The following is a 21,708-nucleotide window of genomic DNA, read 5'->3' on the forward strand; positions in this document are numbered from 1 at the left end:
TCTAAAATCCATCATTGCAGAGAATGAAACATGTGGTCATACTGAGGCTTTCACACGAGCTGTGGCCTGTGAGTGTCGACAAGTGCTCAAGTACTCCATACTTTTACCAAAAAAAAAAAAAACAAAAGTAAGAACTTATGGTATACTGTATAGCAGGTATTACTTTTAAACAATCCCACAATTCATTTACAGCTTTAAAGTTTATAAGAAAGAAAAACAAGGATATCATGCTACTAGGCCGTCCAGCGTATACTCTTGGGCCTGTTCCTAGTGTAAATTGTAATTTTTTTTCCTTTTTTCTTTTAATTATCTTTAAATATCTTTAAACAAAATTATAAATTTACTAATAATTACTTCTTTAACGATTAAGTAATAAATAATATATATATATATATATATATATAGACATGAACAGACAAAATAAGGGAGCAAAATCATGTAATAAGTTAGCATTTTCCTTAGTTAAATAGGATATACCGTAACCATCGCAGGAGGTTGTTACAAATTACAGTAGGAGCATCTTTATCAAGTTTCTGCTATGTTCAAATAAGCAAATTTCAGTGCGCCGTATTAATGCCTCGGCAATAATTGTTTAAATGATAGCATTCGTAGACTATATAATATTTTTAGTTTACAATCAATCTGATAGTGCTAATTTATCTAAATTGTTACAGTTTTTAATTTAAATTTTATATAATTACGCAATATTTAAAACGCTGAGCGGTGGAGGTGGAGATGGCGGGTCCTATATTTTGACATCTTGTGCCTCTCGTTTTTACAATAAAAAGATATATTCGTAAATAATCTTTTGTAAATCTTTTTATAGATCTAATGCTTTTAGTGTAAAATTGTGAGATTCATTAAAAACATAAAATTTGTTAAAGTAATGGGGCTCAAGTGTGTAAATTAGTTGCCTTTATAGTGAATGGTAGATGGATGAATTTTGCTCTTTAATTTTTGTTTGGCCACGAGTCAAATTCAAGCATATTTGTAAACAATTTATTTATCTTTTAAATGAATTTAAGTCTGTTAAAAAACTACTTAATTTAGCAAGATCAATTATTTATAACTTTATAAAAAATCTCTTAACAAACCAATTTCAATTTTTTTTTTGGTTAGGTACCATTTGGACAATGAAAATATTTTATCTCATCTCTTTTTTTAAAAAAATTTGTTTTACACAAAATATAATAAATAATTTAAATTTTCAATTTTTAAACTAATAATAATATTAAAAATAATATTTTATTAACTTTTAACTTTTATCTAAACTCAACGCAATATCAAAATGGCACCTTAGTATCTCTTAGAGTGTGTATATATATAGATATTAAAGATTATATTTATAAGATTTTGAAGAATATGTGATCGTATTAACAATATGATTTCTTTTTATCTGTTTAATTTACTTAAATCTTTTTTTGTATTAGTAAGTTATTATTTTTTTTAAAATGTCTCGTTCAAAATAAAAAATAATTTCATAAATTTTAAATGGGTTAAAATCTTACTTTAAAATAAATTTGAATTAAGATATCAAATTTCATCATTTTATAATTTTACTTTTAGATCCAATCTACACTTCCTAAGAATTATTTACCGCTTTGAAAAAAAAGTATAGAATTTATTATTAAAAAATTATTATTATTATTATTTTTTTATATAAATTTTATGTTTTATTTATTTATTTTAAATAATTATACAGTAATTACATAATTTACCATTATAAATATTCTTTCTCTTATTATTAAGAAAGAGAGAAACTTTTAAGTGAAATTAAGATGATTTGTTAACATGTCAACCTGCGTAGCTGTGACGTCGGTATGGCCACCTGGACGCATTTCTTGTATTGTAGAGCTTCGAACAGCCCTAGAATTTAATGTCTTCTCTCAGAAACAAACAGAAAACCTAGCACTCTCATTGTTCAAACTAATCGTCCATGGCTGTTTCAGAGGAAGAGTGTTCCTCCGCCAAGTCCCGGTCCTCTTCACCCGCATCTAGTAGCAGCACTCACTACCTCGCAAAGTGCGTCCTGAAAGGAAGTGTTGTCCTCCAAGTCCTCTACGGTCATATCCGCTCCCCAACCTACCTCGACGTTGTTTTCGGCAAGGTCAGTTCTTTATTTTTTCCTTTTTGAAATTTTGTGAACCTTCTCGGATGTTTTGAAACAAATTGCTTGCAGTTAGACATTGGCTATTGCTCATTTGGGTTTTAATTAATAATTTTTTCTTATACGCATTACGTTTATTTCACTATATATGCAAAATGTTGTAGGAACCATGTGCTCTTCAAACCGCGTTGTAGAGTAGAATAAGCAGTGATAAACACAACGTTTTATCACACCAATACGAGGGATGTACATCCTATATCATTTCTCACTAATATACAGGAATGTACAAAACAAAACTGGGTAGGTTATGATCTGACACATCTCACCAATGACATATTCCTTTTCAATAGAAATGATTTTTTTGGGACTGAATATAAAAGATGTGTTTCTTCAGTTGATATTTTCACTTGGGATTTCCAAATAATTGTGGTAATAAAAGTCCTTATGGTTTACCTTCGTGTAGTGTCACCTGACAAATAGGTTACTCAATCTTCTCAGTGATAAACGAGAGTACGCTCAGATATGGCATGATCTTTTTTTCCTCAATCCATCTTTGTTTTATGACATGATAGCTGGTATTGGGCCCCACTTTTTAGTTACACCTTGCTAGCTTAATCCACCTCTGATTTATTGGTGGCATTTGTTCAGGAGACATCAATAGAGTTGGTAATAATTGGTGAAGATGGAATTGTACAATCTGTATGTGAGCAGCCTGTATTTGGCACAATTAAAGATATTGCCATCCTACCCTGGAATGAGAAGAAGTTCCATGTACGAAACCCACAGGTCAGTTAGTTTATTTGACCGATCATGAAAAGTTAGTTTATCTCCTATTGTTGAAATACATATTCTAAGAACATTTTCTTTTATGAGGAGATTAGTAAAATATGAATGCATATAAGTTTATGTGATTAAAGGACTTCTTTATGGCAATAATACTTTTTTTTATTCTTCTCTTTTGTAGATGATAGGTAAAGACCTATTGGTTGTTATTTCTGATTCAGGGAAGCTCTCATTTCTCACATTCTGCAATGAGATGCACAGGTTTTTTTTTTAATATTTTCTTCCCAAGTTAATTCTTTTATAGTGAAAGAAAGAAAGGGCTTTGTAATTTCATGGTTTGAGTTTTTCGGCCAGGTCACTTCTTTCTAAGTTTTGTTACTGTATACTGGTGTTGACATAGGTTTTTCCCACTAACGCATGTTCAACTTTCCAATCCTGGAAACTCAAGGCATCAGCTTGGAAGAATGCTGGCTGTTAATACCAGGTAAGCCACTTTTGTAGTTAGACAAGTAGGAAATGATTTTTTTTCCAAATTCAAAATTATAAAAAACTTATTTTATTTTGATTATTTTTTATGATCAACCTGCATTACTCAAGCCAATGTGCTGTGTAAACTTAATTTTGTCGTAAAATCTGAATTAAAATTTAATTTTTTGCCCCATTTATTGAATCGACTGTAGTCCTGATTCAGACTTTGATGCTCTTAGGGTAGTCCAATTATTATCTTTGATAAGTAAACAATTGTATTAATAAGAATAGGCATAGCCCAAGTACACAAGAAGGTATACAAGAGGTAACATCCATCTAGGATGAAGAAATGGAAACAAGAAAATCAAAGTCGTTGAAGTCAACAGCTTTGGCCCATAAAAATAAAGTTCTAACAAAAAGTAATCTAATCTCCTCTAGAGAGTGCTCCTTGTCCTCGAACGTCATGTCATTATACTCTTGCCATAAGTTCCACAAAATACAGGTAGGAACCATCTTCCATAGTTGTGATTTGTGGAATACCACCTAAGTTTGTCCAATTGGCCTAAAGCTCAACCACTGTGGCAAGCATAACCTAGGCTAGCTATAACAGTATGAAAACATCTTCCCATAATGTTCTAGCAACCTCGCAATGGAGTAGAAGATGATCCACAGTCTCACCGCTTTTTTTGTACATGCGGCACCAGTCCACTATATTCACCCTGCATTTCCGTAAATTATCCACCATCAGAATCTTTCCTAGAGAAGCTGTCCAAGCAAAAAATGCCGCCATAGAAGGAGCCTTATTTCTCCAAATCCTTCTCCATGGAAAGTGATTGTTCTGCAGTTGTGTGAGGGACTTATAGAAAGAATGAACTGAAAATCTTCCTTTTCTAGCAGGTACCCACCACAAAGTGTCAGTTCCTTGAGTACTCGGTCTAGGAGTACAAGAGTATGAAAAAATCAGCAAAGCTACTAACTTCCGAATCTTGGGCCGCCCTAGTAAAAGTCACATTTCATTGGACCAAGTCACCATACATCTCCATAAGGTCCGCCATTGATGCTTCTTTTTCCCATGCAATCCTGAACACTATAGGGAATGAGTCCTTGAGAGTGCTATCTCCACACCATATATCATGCCAGAATTTTTCTGGCGTTACTTATATTTTATGGGAAATCTCTATGAAGCTAGGCATAGGTCTGTACATAAAGATAGAACTATTATTTTGATTAAGCAATATGATGAAAGTACACAAGGATGATTCTTTGAGCTTGCAAAAATGCTAATTGGGCTATATGAATAGCAAGCTTAAAGTTGCTTACATCACTATTGTCTAAAAGGGAAGAAAGAAAGGAGAAAAAAATGCATCTTATTTTATATAGGATTAGAATATGCACGTACTTATTCTTTTGAACATTAATTTAACTGATATCATGTAGATACTAAATCTTGTTTGGAAGGAGGGCTCAAACATCCTTTTTCATATTTTTGCATTTTCCTGTCTTGTCCCTTGAGTTTTGGAAGAAAAGGAAAAGGTTCCATACACTTAAGGATTTGCCTAAGCTCTAATTTCTATGATATTTTTTTTTTTCTTTACAGTGGCTGTTTCATTGCTGCTAGTGCTTATGAAGATCGCTTGGCTCTGTTTTCCATTTCGATGTCGAACGGGAGTGATATCATTGATGAGGTTAAAAATATTCTAATTCACATGTTATGAAGTGATTTGTCATTCTTATAAAAGAAAACTGTAAATGAAACTACCTTCTTGTGCATTCTGAAAAGAGAGTTTCTGGAACTAGTATTTAATTTTTCCCCACCAGCTTAATATTATGAAGTTTTCTGTGATCACTATAATTTTTCAATGGGAAGTGTAAAGGTTTTTCATATTTTATGTAATAGATGTGGTGGCCAACATGTACCGTAGAAATTATAAAAAATAGTCATTGACATTATAAAAGTTACTTGGGGGTATCCACTAGGGATATGTTTAATATATTTTGGAATGGAGGGAGCATTGTATTAAATTTGTCATTTATTCTGATGAAATGAGCATTTCATGTGGATAACTGAAATTTCATGTGGTTAAATTTTTTGTTGTCCCACAAATTCAGAGAATAATTTACCCTCCTGAACATGAAGTAGATGGAAGTATTGGCAGAAGCATCCAGAAAAATTCTATAAGTGGTACCATATGGAGCATGTGCTTTATTTCACAAGATCCTAGTCAACCGAGTAAGGAGCATAATCCTGTGCTTGCCATTCTTTTAAATAGGTATGAATTGAGTATGTGTTATAAGGGGATATAGTCGTGTTTCTCATTGTTTATGTGACTGTATGAGGAGAGTTGTAATCTATTCCCATACTGAGGAAAGTTATAAATCAAACTAAAAACATTTGGACTGCAGGCGGGGAGAAGTCATGAATGAACTGCTGTTATTGGGATGGAATATGAGAGAATGTGCTGTATTTGTTGTCTCTCATTATCGTGAAGCTGGACCTCTGGCGCATAATATTGTTGAAGTTCCATACAGTTATGGATTTGCCTTTCTGTTCAGGGTTGGTGATGCTCTCTTAATGGATCTTAGAGATGCTCAGAATCCCTGTTGTGTTTATCGAACGAGCTTAAATTTTTTACCTAATTCAGTGTATGAGCCTAATTTGGCCGAAGAATCATGTAGAGTACATGATGTTGACGATGAAGGTTTATTCAATGTTGCGGCATCTTTGCTAGAGCTGAAGGACTGTGATCCTATGTGTATAGATGGTGACAATGGCAATGTGAGTTCAGCTAACAAACACGTTTGCTCCTGGAGTTGGGAACCAGAAAATCATAAAATCCCAAGATTGATTTTCTGTGTAGACACGGGAGAATTTTTCATGATTGAATTTTTTTTTGATTCTGATGGCCCTAGAGTTAATCTATCAGAATGTCTTTATAAAGGTCTTGCGTGCAAGGCACTTTTGTGGGTTCAAGGTGGATACCTGGCTGCACTTGTGGAGATGGGGGATGGGATGGTCCTCGCCCTGGAGAATGGAGGACTGCAATACACAAGTCCTATACAAAACATTGCACCAATATTGGATATGTCAGTTGTGGAATGCCATGAAGAGAAACGTGATCAAATGTTTGCCAGCTGTGGAGTTGCGCCAGAAGGGTCATTAAGGATTATTCGTAGTGGTATCAGCGTAGAAAAACTGTTGAAGACTGCTCCTATTTATCAAGGTATAACTGGTACGTGGACAGTTCGAATGAACGTTACTGATTCTTATCATTCCTTTCTTGTGCTATCATTTGTTGAAGAGACCCGAGTTCTATCTGTTGGCTTAAGTTTTACTGATGTGACTGATTCGGTTGGTTTCCAGCCCAATGTCTGTACTTTGGCATGTGGCCTTGTAAGCGATGGTTTGCTTGTCCAGATTCACCAAAATGCTGTTAGGCTTTGTTTACCCACCAAGGTTGCTCATTCTGAGGGTGTTCCTTTGTCCTCTCCAGTTTGCACGTCTTGGTTCCCAGACAATTTAAGTATTAGCTTGGGGGCGGTTGGGCATAACATGATAGTCGTTTCCACCTCTAATCCATGTTTTTTATGCATACTTGGGATCAGGTTGCTATCAGCTTACCATTATGAAATATATGAAATGCAACATCTGAGATTGCAAAATGAGTTATCATGCATTTCCATACCTCAAAAGCATTTTGAGAAAAAACAATCAAGTTCTTCTGTCAATTGGGTTAATAAGAGCCGTGTGGATGCTTTTCCAGTTGGAGTTGACATCAGTAGAACTTTTGCCGTTGGGACACACAGGCCTTCACTGGAAATTTTGTCCTTTTTACCAGATCAAGGCCTAAGAGTGCTTGCTTCAGGGATGATTTCATTATCAAATACCATGGGAACTGCTATAAGTGGCTGCATTCCTCAAGATGTAAGGCTTGTATTGGTCGATAGGCTTTATATAGTGTCTGGTTTGAGGAATGGAATGCTGCTTCGGTTCAAGTGGCCTGATGCCTCCAAAATGTCCTTATCAGAATTACCTATATACCAACCTATCAGCGACTCTTTAGTAAATACAGATGCTGCTTTACCAAGTAAAATAGTACCAACTTCTTTTAGCCCACAGCTGGGTGAAGCTAACCTTTTTGAGAAGACAAATGACTATCCTGTCAATCTTCAGTTGATTGCCATTCGTCGCATTGGCATTACTCCTGTATTCCTGGTTCCCCTGAGTGATTCACTTGATGCTGATTTAATTGCTCTCAGTGACAGACCTTGGTTATTGCATACTGCAAGGCATGGCCTCTCTTATACATCAATCTCATTTCAACCTTCAACACATGTTACCCCTGTATGTTCTGTTGAATGTCCTAAAGGAATCCTATTTGTTGCCGAGAACAGTCTACATTTGGTGAGAACTCCTCAGTTATCAGACTTTCATAAGGTTATTCTTTTTTAGATTATCAAAAACTATGTTTTCATTTATGCCAAGTATATCAGGAAAATATTAACAAGTAACGTATGAAATTTATTGGAATAATTCTGTTTCTTTGTTTAGTACTTTTAGTCTGGTTTATATCCTCTCTCGTTTTTAGACTTGTCAAAGGATTACTTTTATTGAGGCTTTTCTTTTAGACTCTGGGTTTCGGGGAATGACTATCCATGATGGTAAAAAAGTGTCTTCTACTATGAAACTGATAATGGCAATTAGTTTTACTTATGCATTAAAAAAATGATATTTTTTATTGTTGGGTTTCATGGGGCCACATGATTTAAATTTGAACTTTGAATGGTGTTTTGTGCTAAGAGATGAAGTGAGTAATGCCAATGACTGCCTCAATAGGTTCTATGTACGAATCTATTTTGAAAAAGTTGAAAAATGATATAAGAAAGAAAAGAAGGGATATATGTCTGATTTCATTGGATTACTCTACAACTCAATATGTGGGGCGAGTTAGTGGAATAATGCAACTTAAAGAAAGGCTAGTTAATGTTGGAATGAATTCTTGGATAAAATCTGGAGTGTCAGAGCTCCATTTTAATTATGCTCTTAAACCTCACTCTCTCTCTCTCTCTCTCTCTCTCTCTCTCTCTCTCTCTCATAAGTTTGTCCCACCCCCCTCCCCACTAAAAGGGAAAAACAAAAACTATTTGACTTTGTTGAGATGCATGTTCTTAAATATGGTAGAACCTAAATCATTCCAATTCCGAAAGTTGATATTGGTTGATTGTCCCATTGATTTTACAAATAATGGAAAGTTGCTCTTGGTTTTAATATGTGAAGCAAAAAAAAAAAAAGAAAAAAGAAAGAACAAACTAATGTGATGGGCCATGTTACTTCTTTTTGTTTCTTTCATTTGTACTTCCTTCTAATCCTCCCCTGATTTGAATACACGTCAACTAAGTGTTAATCGATGTTTTTTTTGGGATATTTTGTTCACTCCTAGTCTCCACGGAAGATGCTTACATTTATGATCTTGATACATGACTCTCTAGGTTGAGATGGTGCACAGTAAGAGGCTTAATGTGCAGAAATTTCATATCGGAGGCACTCCACGGAAGGTCCTATATCATAGTGAAAGCAGGCTATTGCTTGTAATGAGAACTGAATTGAGCAATGATACATGTTCATCCGACATTTGTTGTGTGGATCCCCTTAGTGGGGCGGTCCTATCATCTTTTAAACTTGAACTTGGAGAAACAGCAAAATCCATGGAGTTAGTGAGGGTTGGAAGTGAACAGGTCCTGGTCGTTGGGACTAGTCTATCTTCTGGTCCAGCCATAATGCCCAGCGGTGAAGCTGAGAGGTAATTTGTTCCATTCTTTCATTGCTCCAGTTGGTCACAATCTTAATTGATTGAGGTTTCTGTTTCTTTTATTATTTAACTGCTGAAGTTTTCTCTGTAAAAATCCTGGTGGGCTTTCTGCCAATATGTCTAGGTTGGTTGGAAATTTATGATAATGGAAATTTATGATAAGACATCACATCATATAAGTTCCATACTCATGTTTTGACTGAATTTCTTTCACAGTACCAAAGGCCGTCTTATTGTCCTCTGCCTTGAACATGTGCAAAATTCAGATACTGGTTCCATAACTTTCTGCTCAAAGGCAGGATCCGCTTCTCAACGAACTTCACCATTTCGAGAAATTGTTGGATATGCCACTGAACAGCTATCAAGCAGTAGTCTCTGCAGCAGCCCAGATGATACTAGCTGTGATGGAGTCAAACTTGAAGAGACTGAGGCATGGCAATTGCGATTAGCTTATTCAACTACCTGGCCTGGAATGGTCCTTGCAATATGTTCTTATCTTAATCGTTACTTCTTGGCATCTGCTGGTAATAGTGTAAGTTGTGAAATTCTTTTCTTGTTTCTTTGTCTGTTATTATATATATTTTTTCCTTTCTTTCTTTCATTCAGTTTGGTTGGCAAAAGATCTGAAGTTATGCTTTTATGATGCTAGAATCAATGAGGTCTATGTATTTTTCATTTGCTGATTTGTTTTGTCCGAATGCTTTTTTATGATGTTTGGTTTACCTATAAAAAAATCCATTTGCTGACTGAGATGTTGCTTTCTTCAGTTTTATGTATGTGGTTTTCCGAGTGACAATCCTCAGAGGATGAAAAGGTTTACTGGAGGAAGGACACGCTTTATGATAACAACTTTGACTTCATATTTTACTAGAATTTCTGTTGGTGATTGCCGTGATGGGGTTCTTTTCTTTTCTTACCATGAGGTAAGTGGTAAAGGCAGTTATTTTTATCTATAATTTTTTGTTTGAGACTGGTTAGGCCTTTTTTCAAAACAAGGATGAAATCATCTGTAAACGTGTTTTTGTAAAAACTTTCCCTTTATTTGCCTCCTTTCCCATAGTTTTAGTAAAATAAACTTTTAATCTGTATTGAATGGAGAAAGTCTTCATGATTGCTTGCAGCCCATTCTAGTTGCTAGCTTGTATTAGGTGTTCTCTCCTGTATACTTCCTGTGTACTTGGGCTATGTCTACTTGTCAATAAAACCTTCTTATTACTTATAAAAATAAAATCTGTATTCTTGAACTTACAGCATATGGCCTACCGTTTCTGTTATTGGCCCTGACTCTGCCTGCTTTGCTTTCTTACATGTCAGGATTCCAAAAAACTGGAGCAACTGTACTGTGACCCATCACAGAGGTTAGTTGCTGATTGTATTCTTATGGATGTTGACACAGCTGTTGTTTCAGATCGGAAGGGGAGTATTGCTGTTCTGTCATGTTCAGATCACTTAGAAAGTAAGTTTTAGACTGAGCCATGCTTTTAAATGTACAGCTTTAGGTTGTCTCCCCATGCATTCCATGTGTTTGAAAAATGGGAACAAGCAGTGATCGCGTGTATGGCACTTTCAAGTCGTAATTTTTTTTTTTTCCCTTGTCAAGTAAGAAAATTTATTGATCCTCATAATTAATTAGGCAAAACCCAAGTACACAGGTAGTATACAAGAGAGAGGTACCTAATTACAGCCTACGGGACCTTATCCTGAATTTTTTTTTTGGTAAGTTATTTCATTGAAGATAGGCATAGCCTAGGTACACTGGAAGTACATGTGAATACACCTATTTAAGAGCTAGAAACAGTTACAAGGAAATCATGGAAGCTAAGGCCATTCAAATCTAAAGCAATGGCCCACAAAAACAAAGTCTTCCAGAAAAAACTCCTAAACTCTTCCAAGGAGAGCTCATAATCGTCAAAAAGCCTCTTGTTTATTTCAAGATATTGTTTGTAATTCTCTACTCAGCTTGTGAGGAAAGCTTACCACACCTAATTCATATCACATAAAGCCTGCAGTCTGGCCAGGAGTATTTGCTTCCTCTGGTGTGGAATGTTAATATGACCAATGTTTTTATTGGAGTAATGGTCTTCCCAAAAGCATGTGCTGGCCTCATGGCCTCATTATTGTTATGTTATTGGTTGAGTTGTCCCGTTGGTTATTTTCTGCTGTGGCTAGATGCTAATTTTTGGCAATTGCTGTGTCACAGATAATGCAAGTCCAGAATGTAACTTGACACTCTGCGCTGCTTATTATATGGGTGAGATAGCCATGAGCATCAGGAAGGTACTCTCTTGTGGTATTCTTGTTATTGCAGGCTGCAATGGCTTTTTATTGTATGCAATCTAATGTTTTTTGCTTAATACCTTTTTGGGTTTCTGTCTAGATGACTTCATGCTATGCAGAACACTTAGAGATGTGTTTAACAAGCCTCAAAAGATTGTCAAATCTTTGGAGAAGTTTTGGTGTGATTCTGAAGGATATCCGAGGGCAGGACTAGGTTGTTAGGTCAAATGGGACAGTATTATTATGAATAAATTATTTCTTGGTTTGTTTCATGAGTTTATAATGCATAGATTTACACTGACCTATAAAAAAAATCATAGACACTCTCCTTGAATTAAGTTTTATGGCAAGCCCCCTCCTGCAAGCACCCAGGCTCAGGTTTTTTATCATCAATTACAGAGGTTGATTATGGATTAACACAGTAATAAACTAGTTTAAAATATATTATGACCCATGAGCTGTTTCTTGAGAGTGGGGATAAGTATCAATTGTCTATGTTCTGACTCAACATAGTTTGATACAGAGTGGAACAGTGGCATATGATTAAAATTGACTCCCTAAAGAATAGCACAAGAAAAATTTGTCAAGCAATGTGACATTATCTGAAAAAAAGCTAGAGCACAATTTTTTCCTTCTTTAAATTGAAGACGTGATGTAGGAGTTTACGGTATTGTTGAGGACAGTTGGGTTTTTTCTTGCAGTGGGGGTGTTGTTTATCATATATTCAATTCAAATAGGTGTTTTCCACCCAAATGGTACAAGATACCAATAATTGAGGGGGAAGGTTTCCAATCAAATTAGTAACAACTTTGACCCATATAGATGTGTATATTCTGTTTTTATAATGGGTAAATTGGTAATGTCGAATATGCTATTTCATTCCTTCTGGAGTTTGGATCTAATGCTGTCTTTTAGAAAATTTTATAGTCGTTATTTTCTACACATTCCTATTTTGATTATACCTCTTGTGAGTTTGCTAATGTTTTTATTATAGGGATCATATTCATATAAGCTTCCAGCTGATGATGTACTGAATGGTAGTGACTTGGCGCACAACACCATCATTGCCAGTACACTATTAGGAAGCATAATAATCTTTATTCCTATATCCAGGTATTTTTTGTTTTCACAAATCAAGTTTCCAAATCTTTTTTAGTAACGAATGTTGGGAGCATATTGATGGTAAAGGCGCCGATTCCTTTACCGGTTTTTTTTTACCTACATAAATCATATATTAAGACAGTAAAGACAAACACTAAGGAATATCACGGTTCATACCTATACTGGATCTGGGTCAAATATTAAAACTGGACATGTCGAAAGCTGCTTGCAAGATCTTTAGATAGAACTATTAGCAATATAAAATTGACTGTACTAATCATCATCATCAGGCCTAATTTATGGTCGACAATAACTTGGGGTTGCTTGAAGCATCATGCTTCAGTGCGGTATGATCAGATCATGTCCACAGTTGCTATTGTCTATTGTCTGGCCATATTAACAACTGATTGATTTTGTTTTCTTTGGTATATAACAACCACAGAAACATTTCCGCTCAGAAAAATCTTTGGGCCAAATAAACCCTACGCATCTGTCTTGAGAGTCCATTGCCTCATAGTCACAAGGAAGTCTTAAAAGCTGAATCATCTAATCTCTCTTAATGTCATCTTAAGAGATTGTAAGGGACATAGTTTCACTGGCCGGCACTGGTATGGAATAGCAGTTTACTACCTCAAGATTTATCATGCAAAGGCCCATTGGGTGTTTGCTCTATGCCACTGGGCTGTCAAAATATCACAACATCCCCATTATCTGTTGCAAATACATGATATGGGACTTCTTAGTTGCACAGCAGTAAAAGGGAGGAAGGATGCACTTGCGTAACCATAATTCTTCCATAACTACTAAAGAGTGTGGTTGACATTGTGTTACTGCACTTTATTACCTTTATGGTTTGTTGGTAAAGTCTCAACATAATATTATAATTCCAAATGTCATGTTCATATAGGGAAGAACATGAGCTCTTAGAAGCTGTCCAAGCTAGACTTGTGGTTCATCCATTGACTGCTCCTGTTCTGGGAAATGATCATAACGATTTCCGCAGCCGTGAAAATCCGGTAAGATAAATCAAAACTTGATTTTGATGTTACTTTAGGAAGTAATGATTGTGCTTTTAACTATATATATATATAAAGTAATGATTGTGCTTTTCTCTTGTTAGTTTGTAATGGGAACCGTCTGGTTGTAAGTTATAAGTTTAGCCACTTTTACTTAGTTTTTGCACTTTTTTTTCCCCCCCTCTCAATAACTGGATGTGAAATCTTTCGAATATGTATACTTTTGCCCTGAGTCCTTGTTTTACTCTTCCTCCTCCCCTTCCTCGTCGCTATGACTTTTGCTTGTTCTGTGGGGAGGACAGGAGTTCTGGTCAATCATTAGTAGTCAAATTTATGCAAGTTTCAATTATTGTTCCTTCCATGCTGTACCCAGTGTTTGGGGCCCAGTTTCTTCTTGGGGATTGTAACATGTGTTAGAACGGTAATCCTACCTTGAACGGATTTGAAATTTGAGCCAAGAGTATTTTAGTTCATAGACTTCCTCTCTTAATGTTATTGTTTTTTTTCGCACCTTTTCTTATTGACTGACAGGTTGGGGTACCGAAAATACTTGATGGTGACATGCTGACTCAGTTTTTGGAGCTCACAAGCATCCAGCAAGAGGCTATATTGTCGTTGCCTCCTGGTTCATCAGAGACAGTAAAATCAAGCTTGAAACCACATTTACCTTCACCTGTCCCAGTGACTCGGGTGGTGCAACTCCTTGAACGAATTCATTATGCCTTGAATTGAATGCATCTATTCTTCTCTCCGAATGTCTATCTCATGAGATGGATCTTCCAAGTACAGATCATTTTCCATACCGAATGTTCGCAGTGGTATCTTCACTTGTTCTCTTTTTGCCTAAGCAATGAATTTCCAACCCTAGGCACTGTTAAATATATAAAATATTCCTTTCCTGTCTGGTAGCGAAATGTCAAGTCAATACCCGGAATCATCAGTGACTCAAATTCACATATATATTTTTTTTTTTGTCCATCTATATTGTGGACAACACCTGTATAGGAAATAATGTGAAATATGGGATAGGCATCTCAGCTGATTAATAGCTTCTTTTGTATGATCTTGTATCTCTTATGATCCATTCTGTATGGAGAGACGGTCGGAAAATTTGATTTGTATATTGGATTAGAGGATGCAAAGCTATAGGCCGCCTCTCGAGTGGTGCTTTCTTTTGGGCATCTGGAAAGTTGCATCTAGCATTTGTGTTTCTTCTCCTTTCAGTTACTTGGATGCTTTTCATCGTTGCTGGGCGTGGCTATTATACAAAAGCGAATGGCGAAAGCAGGTTAAAAGGCTTTATAGGAATGGACAGGATCTTGTTGCTGCTTTAAGGTGGGAAAATGTCCAATGAACTGTATCGATACTGACTAATGAAACGCTGCTTTATTTCCTTAAGTTATCGAGCTGTATCGATACTGATTATTAATTTGCAATTTCTTTATTACCAGTTTTGTATTCGAATAAGTAAAGAGGTAGGAACCAGCAAACTTGCTACTAAAAAAGAAGACGAGAAGAGTAATGGTATAACACTACAGAGAACAGTAATAGAAACTATACACTCTTCTTCAAAAATTTAGAAACTATACTCCATATTATTCGTACTAGTAGGTCAATGGGAGATATAATCTTTTAATAAAAGCTCTTCCCGAGCTTTGAAAATTTCTCTGTTTAAATCGGTGTGTAGAGCACGTTTAATAAAATGTTTATATAATATAATTAGATTTAAAAAATACATCTAAAATTTTGTATATAAAATTTTATCATTTAAGTAATGTGAATGTCTGTTTCACATATTGACTTGAGAATAGAATAAAATCTTCCTTTCATTACCCATTCAGTAATTGAATTTTGACGGTAAACCCTATAACTTGGATGACGAAGAGTATTTGGCTCTTGAAACTCCAAAACAAATACAAAAAGTATAAAATCTAAAATTTTAGAGATTAAAACAGAACGAATCGATCAAAACAGAGAGCGAATTGCTTCTTGGACCTCTCGTTCAGGAAATTAAAAAAATAATAATAATAATAAATAAATAAGTAAAAAGTCGGGCCCCGACCATGCGTACGTAAAACTTCAAATATATCTATATATAAGTCCATAAACGTGCGCAGGCCATCTGCCAACGGGCCCAAGCACACTTGAGACCATGGCAACAGGTGGAGTATGTAGGCAAAAAATAAAAAAATCAGAGCCTTCTACATAAATTCTATAAAAATTACTTTAAAGATTGAAATATAAGATATATTTTATAATAAAAATAATTTTAAAATTTAATGCCTCACATCAAGTTACCTTAATTTTTAAAAAAATTTTGTAGACCAAATGTTTCTTTATAATAAAATAGAATAATATTATTTTGTCCCTCTATTTTGTTATCTCATTTTCACTGCTCATGTATTTAATTTTTTAAAAATATTTTCTTTTATTTATTAATTAAAGTAGTAGCTATTAGTGTATTGATATATTTTTATATTTTTTTAAAAAATTTAAGTGTTAAAACATATGAATAAAAAAATAAAAAAATATAAATTTTGCCTTGGGGCACACCCAACGGTCACTGTTGGGCGGCACACTAACATCACTCAATAATATATATGCATATGTATGGAGTTTTACTAGAAGAAACACGGGAGGAATGAATATTTTACTGTTTGTTGCACTGTATGACTCTAAAATAATTTCTTGGATTCCAACAAGTGCATCTACCCAAATATAAAATAGAAACTGTTGACCAACCGAAAACTGACTTATCTACGACCGTTGGTGGGTCATTGTAAGTGTCGTTTAGTGTGCATAACTGTTAGAAACATATAATTCTCCAACAAATATATCAGTATCCAACACAACACAATGTAATTGCCGACTTTATGGTCTTGTACGAGTAGCCTTGAATTGATCGACACTCTCCCAAATGTTGGACATAATTTAATGAGAATCGTCTCTCTGCCCAATCAAATGGTGCCACGAGTATATATCTGATCAGATTATTTATTATGCTGCAGTGACTCTAACCAAGATGCAACTATACACATTTGTATTTTCATCGGAAGCAGGTTATCAAGAATCAAAAGGTTCTTTAATTTCAAATGTCTGCCAGAAAATTTCCCATCTAGGTATAAGTTTAAGTAGTGCAATTCGGGTGTAGATGCTTTGTAAAAAATATGCTATATTAAAAAAAAGTAAAATTTTATTATAGTTTTCTATAATGGGATTCATTATTTTATAAAAAGATCACACGGGGCTTGTATATTTAAAATAAAAAATTATATATGCCATACTATCATCTTACGTTTATCTTATTATATAAATTGTGAAATATTTATTATTATTAAATAATCTTTTATTAAATAATTTTTTATCATTTAATAATAATAAATTTATTACATCTTACATAATAAAATAAAAGTAAAATAAGAGCGTCATTTATAACATTATTTCTTTAAATTTTATACAAATAATTAGAGATCGTTTGGATTCAGAAATATTCTCAATTCATTTCATTATAATAATTTTTTTAAATTCTCATATAAAATATAATAAAATATTTAATTTTTAAAATTTTAAAATAATAATAATATTTTATTTAATTATAACTTACATCTAAAATTGTCTCTCTTAATCTCACTAACAACCTCTTTATCTTTCGAACCAAAGCAATAACAGTAAACATTAGTTTCCAAATTTGTTGTCCCTGGAGGTCATAATTGCAAGTAGGACGGGATGTGAACCCGCCACCTTTCTTCTCCTCACGTTGTTTGCCTTACTTAAAAGCTCCTCCATCGTATCCCAGCGGATGCAGACTGTAGAGTGGTAGAGAAAGAACTCCCCACGCGCAATGGGCATGCATGTAAATACTCACTTACTGGTGGGACCAATTAAGAATAAAATATTAAAAAAATGTAATTACAAATATAACTAAACACTAATATGTATACTAATCTAATGTAATTGGTTAAATTTTTTTTTATTAAAAGCAGTATTAATTTAAATTTTGAATATAAAAAAATCAATATTGATATGCAGATTAATACGTAACTTTACTTGTACATAATAAAACTTTAAAATATTAAGGATCATGATTGTTTTAATAGATAAGTTTGTGATAGATTTCAAAAATCTCAATAATTATTTTTCAATTAAAATGATCCAAATTTTATGCCTTTGCAGTAAGAAATTCAGATACAAAACATATGTGTGACAGGCTGTGACCAACAGGTTTGAATGCATGTGGTGTTTGATGGAACCTACCTAGTTGGGAGAAGTGGGAAAGCTAGTCTAGGGTGCATGTGACTGACCATTATCTAAAGTTAGTTTAGTACTTGGATTTGAGGCAGTGAGTGAAATGTGAATTAGCTTTATGGGTGTTGGCAAAAGGCTGTTCATCTTGTGACTTGCCTGGTTTACTAATAGTAGCTTTACTTAATAGAACGTTAAAAAAATCATGATCTGCAGAAGCCAGAAGGCATCTTAAAGTTTAGCCAAAAAGAAAAAGAGGAAAAAGAAGCAACTTCTGAAGTAAGTTCCGATCAATCGTTCCTTGTCATTATTTCTTTTATGCTGAAGAAATGAGGAAAAACAGCTAACACAAAATAAAAATCAGGAATCGTGACGATGTCAAATGAACTCACGCGCCCAAGCGCATGTGCAGAAAGTGCATTGCCGCAGAGAGTCTCCTAGCAGTCTTCCACTCATTTTCCTTTGTCTGCTCCATACTGCTGCATTATTACTGCCTCCCTCTGTTCAGGCTCCCCAAGTCCCTCAATCTCTCTCTCCTCTCTTATATTTCTTTTTTCCCTCGAGAAAGCAAAAACCGAGATCGATGGGTCGCCTTGCACCATTATCAGAGGTGCCCATCAATGGAGAAGAAGACAGCACGAACAGCTCAAAGAAAGGGCGAGGTCTGACATGGAGGAACTGGATCAAGACTCACCTCTCCCTCGTCTTCAACAAGAAATCCGACCTCAGGATCCTCCTCAGCGTTCTGGGTTGTCCTCTTTTCCCCATCCCACTCCACCCCAAACAATCCATTATCAACGAGGTAGACCGTCTTTGACTCTTTAATTCCCATATTCCCATCTTTTTCTTTTTCTAAAATATTCTTTCTCTGGGATTAATCACCAAGGCATGAGATATCGTGGTCTTAATGATCTAGCTGCTTCGGCTCGCATTCTTTCACATTCTTAGCAATACGATCAGGGAATGCACTGAGTCTTTTTAGGTTTGGACTAAATTTTTTGGTTAGTTTTAATTTCTATGTCCTTGGATCTTCTCCTTTTCCACTAGCATGCCTCCAGTACGTTAGCCTCCTATCCCACTATCTTAGAATCTTAAAGGGCTTTCGGCTTGGAAAGGTAGTGAACCCAACACTTTGCGAACGGTGTGGGTCTAATACACCCTATTAAATGCATTAAAGTATGATATGCCGCATATGCCCAGTATCCAAGTTGCACACTTTCATACTTTGATTAAAGAAAAAGCGAAATAGTAGGACGGCTACTCACAGCCGTACTTGACTGAAGAAAATGCATGACGAGAGTCTAAAATCTCTAATTAACAGGTCTCCTCCTCGGCCCAATATATCATACAACACTTCACGGCGGCGACGGGCTGTCGGAAATTAGAGGGCATGGTGAAGAGCATTTTCGCCACGGGAAAAGTGACCATGGCCATGTTGGATGAGCTGGGCTCTGGCGGCTCGGCTGCCGGAGCCAACGGAGTTTCTCAAAAAGGGTGCTTTGTAATGTGGCAGATGGTCCCCGATAAGTGGCTAATTGAGCTAGTTGTGGGCGGTCACAAGGTTGTAGCCGGTAGCGATGGCAGTGTGGCCTGGCGTCACACGCCGTGGCTCGGTGCTCATACCGCCAGAGGCGGTGTACGTCCTCTCCGGCGAGCCCTCCAGGTAAGTATTCGAATTCTTAATTCCTACTCAATATGTTCTATTTTATGGCTAATAGAAAAAGAAAAAATTAGTTGAACGTACAAGTGCACTAATTTAATGAGGTTGGTTAAACAGTATATTTTATTAAAAATAGTATTAATTTAAAATTTAAATATGAGAATTAATATTGATATGTAAATTAATAGATAACTTTATTTGTAACTAACAAAACACGAAAAAATAAAAAATAAAAAATAAAAAATTTGTTTTTCCAATTAACCTTACTTTTTAAGACGGAAAATCTTATCCCAAGGAACCGAGACCAAATTGGGTATTGTTTGTTTTTACATTTGCATGCCCTCCTCGTACGATTCCTATAGTCTTCTAGTTCAATTATCTCCATCTTTGCCATGTTTTGATAATCTATAATCCAAGCTTTTAAAATGGAGATTGAATAACACATGCGTATGTTTCACTCAACTGTCATACATCATATGGAATTTAATTTATGTACTTTTTAAGATATTTTACATTTTTTTTAATTCTATATTAAAAGTTTTGAACGGTTACAGTACGAAAGCATTACAACTTGGGGCAGAGCTAAGATCTTTCTCTTTTTCTTTTGGTCTGAGGGGCCCAACCCCTGTAATTAATAATCATTAATTAAGACGCTGTAATGTTTATTGTCTTGCTGATAAATACTACGTAATCGATAATCCTGTGCTGAGGGGAAAGCTCGCCACTAAACATTTTGTAGGGACTAGATCCTCTGGCGATAGCAGCCGTATTTTCGTCGGCCCAGCACTTGGGAGAAAAACGAATCTCAGGCGTCGATTGTTTTGCTTTGCAACTGTCAGCGGATCAGGCGGACCTGGCGGAACGCGGGGACAAAACGGCGGAGATGATAAAGCACGTTATATACGGCTACTTCAGCCAAAGGAGCGGGCTCCTCGTTTACTTGGAGGACTCATACTTGACCAGGATCCAAAGCCCTGGGGCCCAGCCCATGTACTGGGAGACCACCATGTCCACGAGAATCGAGGACTATCGGACGGTTGAGGGCGTGATGATCGCCCACGCTGGCCATTCGAGCGTGATCATCACACGGTTCGGAGACAACCTGAAGTCGGGCCCCACGGTCACACGGATGGAGGAGACGTGGGCCATCGACGATGTTGCGTTTAACGTCCCTGGCCTCTCCATCGATTGCTTTATTCCTCCTACCGAAGTAAAGAGGGATTATCCAGAAGATGATCTTGTCTGGGGATCATCCTTCAATCAATGATCGTGGTATTTTGATGGAGCGGTGCTAATTGCTTCTTCAACAATGTTTTCTTTTTAATTTCGTTGACTCGGACCACATGCTGACCCTTTCAGTTTTCTTCTTCTTCTTCTTCTCTCTTTATGTATATATTATGTGGATCCAATTTATATTTGGGTAGTTATTCATTGTTTCCTAAACAATGTTTTGTATACAACCCATTAATGTGACTTCTCCAATACATTAAAATTAGTTATTGGCTATAGACCATGAGTGCACAGGTAACAAATTCCCATATGATTATAATTACTGTTTTCTTGGAAATCTGACCAAGCAGCACCACGTTCGCTTTGAAGCAGCTTGCATAGTATGACATTTTGTTGATGTGGTTCGGTAATTCCTATTTATCTCTATCGGTAATTCCTATTTGTCTCTATCTATTGGTGGGGGAGTAATGCTATACATTACATAATGCTACACATTACGTTATCATTTTATTTGTATTCTACTATATATAATATGGTATATTTATCACTATTTGACGATAAAGAAATATATAATAAATGATCATTTAATAGTGGTAAATATGTCACAATTATTTATTATATTTTATGTAAAAATTTAAAAAATTTATAATAAAATATCTTCCCATAGGTCACCCCTCTTCCCTAAAAACTGACATCCAATCAAAAGTTTACACATAGACACTTTATTTACTAACAGTGTGGCCACACTGCATAGGATCGAAATCCCATTTTCCCTCCCTCTGCTCTCTCTTCTCTCCTTTAAGAACCACGAACCCCTCCCTCGAGCTCTAGCCCCACCCCCTCCTTCCCACCCGTCGAGCCAAAGCCCCACCTCCTCATTCCCTCCTGTTGAGCCCACGTGCCACCCCTTCATTCCCCCTCATCGAGCCCTTGCTCCACACCCGGCATATCAATTTCTGCTGCGAATACAATAGAAGCACATGATGCTTAATACGATTTGAAAATGCCTTGGTTTGC

At 35.7% G+C, this 21,708-nt stretch overlaps 2 protein-coding genes across 3 annotated transcripts; both read left to right on the forward strand.

Annotated features, from left to right (window-relative positions):
* Positions 1 to 1,840: 1,840 nt before the first annotated feature.
* On the forward strand, positions 1,841 to 15,009 carry LOC122275420 (splicing factor 3B subunit 3). 2 transcript variants are annotated; one of them, XM_043084463.1, is made up of 15 exons: positions 1,841 to 2,107; positions 2,756 to 2,893; positions 3,072 to 3,151; positions 3,291 to 3,374; positions 4,956 to 5,043; positions 5,468 to 5,628; positions 5,762 to 7,793; positions 8,846 to 9,156; positions 9,382 to 9,697; positions 9,933 to 10,088; positions 10,480 to 10,621; positions 11,366 to 11,442; positions 12,437 to 12,555; positions 13,451 to 13,559; positions 14,091 to 15,009. In XM_043084463.1, exons 1-15 carry the CDS (start codon positions 1,937 to 1,939, stop codon positions 14,289 to 14,291), a joined length of 4,185 nt encoding a protein of 1,394 aa, XP_042940397.1. In that variant the 5' UTR covers positions 1,841 to 1,936; the 3' UTR covers positions 14,292 to 15,009. The 2 variants fall into 2 exon arrangements, with proteins under 2 accessions (XP_042940397.1, XP_042940399.1); XM_043084465.1 differs by having other exon boundaries at positions 1,842 to 2,107; positions 5,762 to 7,760.
* Positions 15,010 to 18,144: 3,135 nt separating this feature from the next.
* LOC122275081 lies at positions 18,145 to 20,969 on the forward strand. Its single transcript, XM_043084020.1, has 3 exons — positions 18,145 to 18,603; positions 19,123 to 19,464; positions 20,201 to 20,969. The coding sequence occupies exons 1-3, from the start codon at positions 18,184 to 18,186 to the stop codon at positions 20,726 to 20,728; spliced, it is 1,290 nt and encodes a 429-aa protein (XP_042939954.1). The 5' UTR covers positions 18,145 to 18,183; the 3' UTR covers positions 20,729 to 20,969.
* The last annotated feature ends 739 nt before the right edge of the window (positions 20,970 to 21,708 follow it).

Source organism: Carya illinoinensis, chromosome 9, assembly GCF_018687715.1.
Source record: "Carya illinoinensis cultivar Pawnee chromosome 9, C.illinoinensisPawnee_v1, whole genome shotgun sequence".
Classification (NCBI taxonomy): domain Eukaryota; kingdom Viridiplantae; phylum Streptophyta; class Magnoliopsida; order Fagales; family Juglandaceae; genus Carya; species Carya illinoinensis.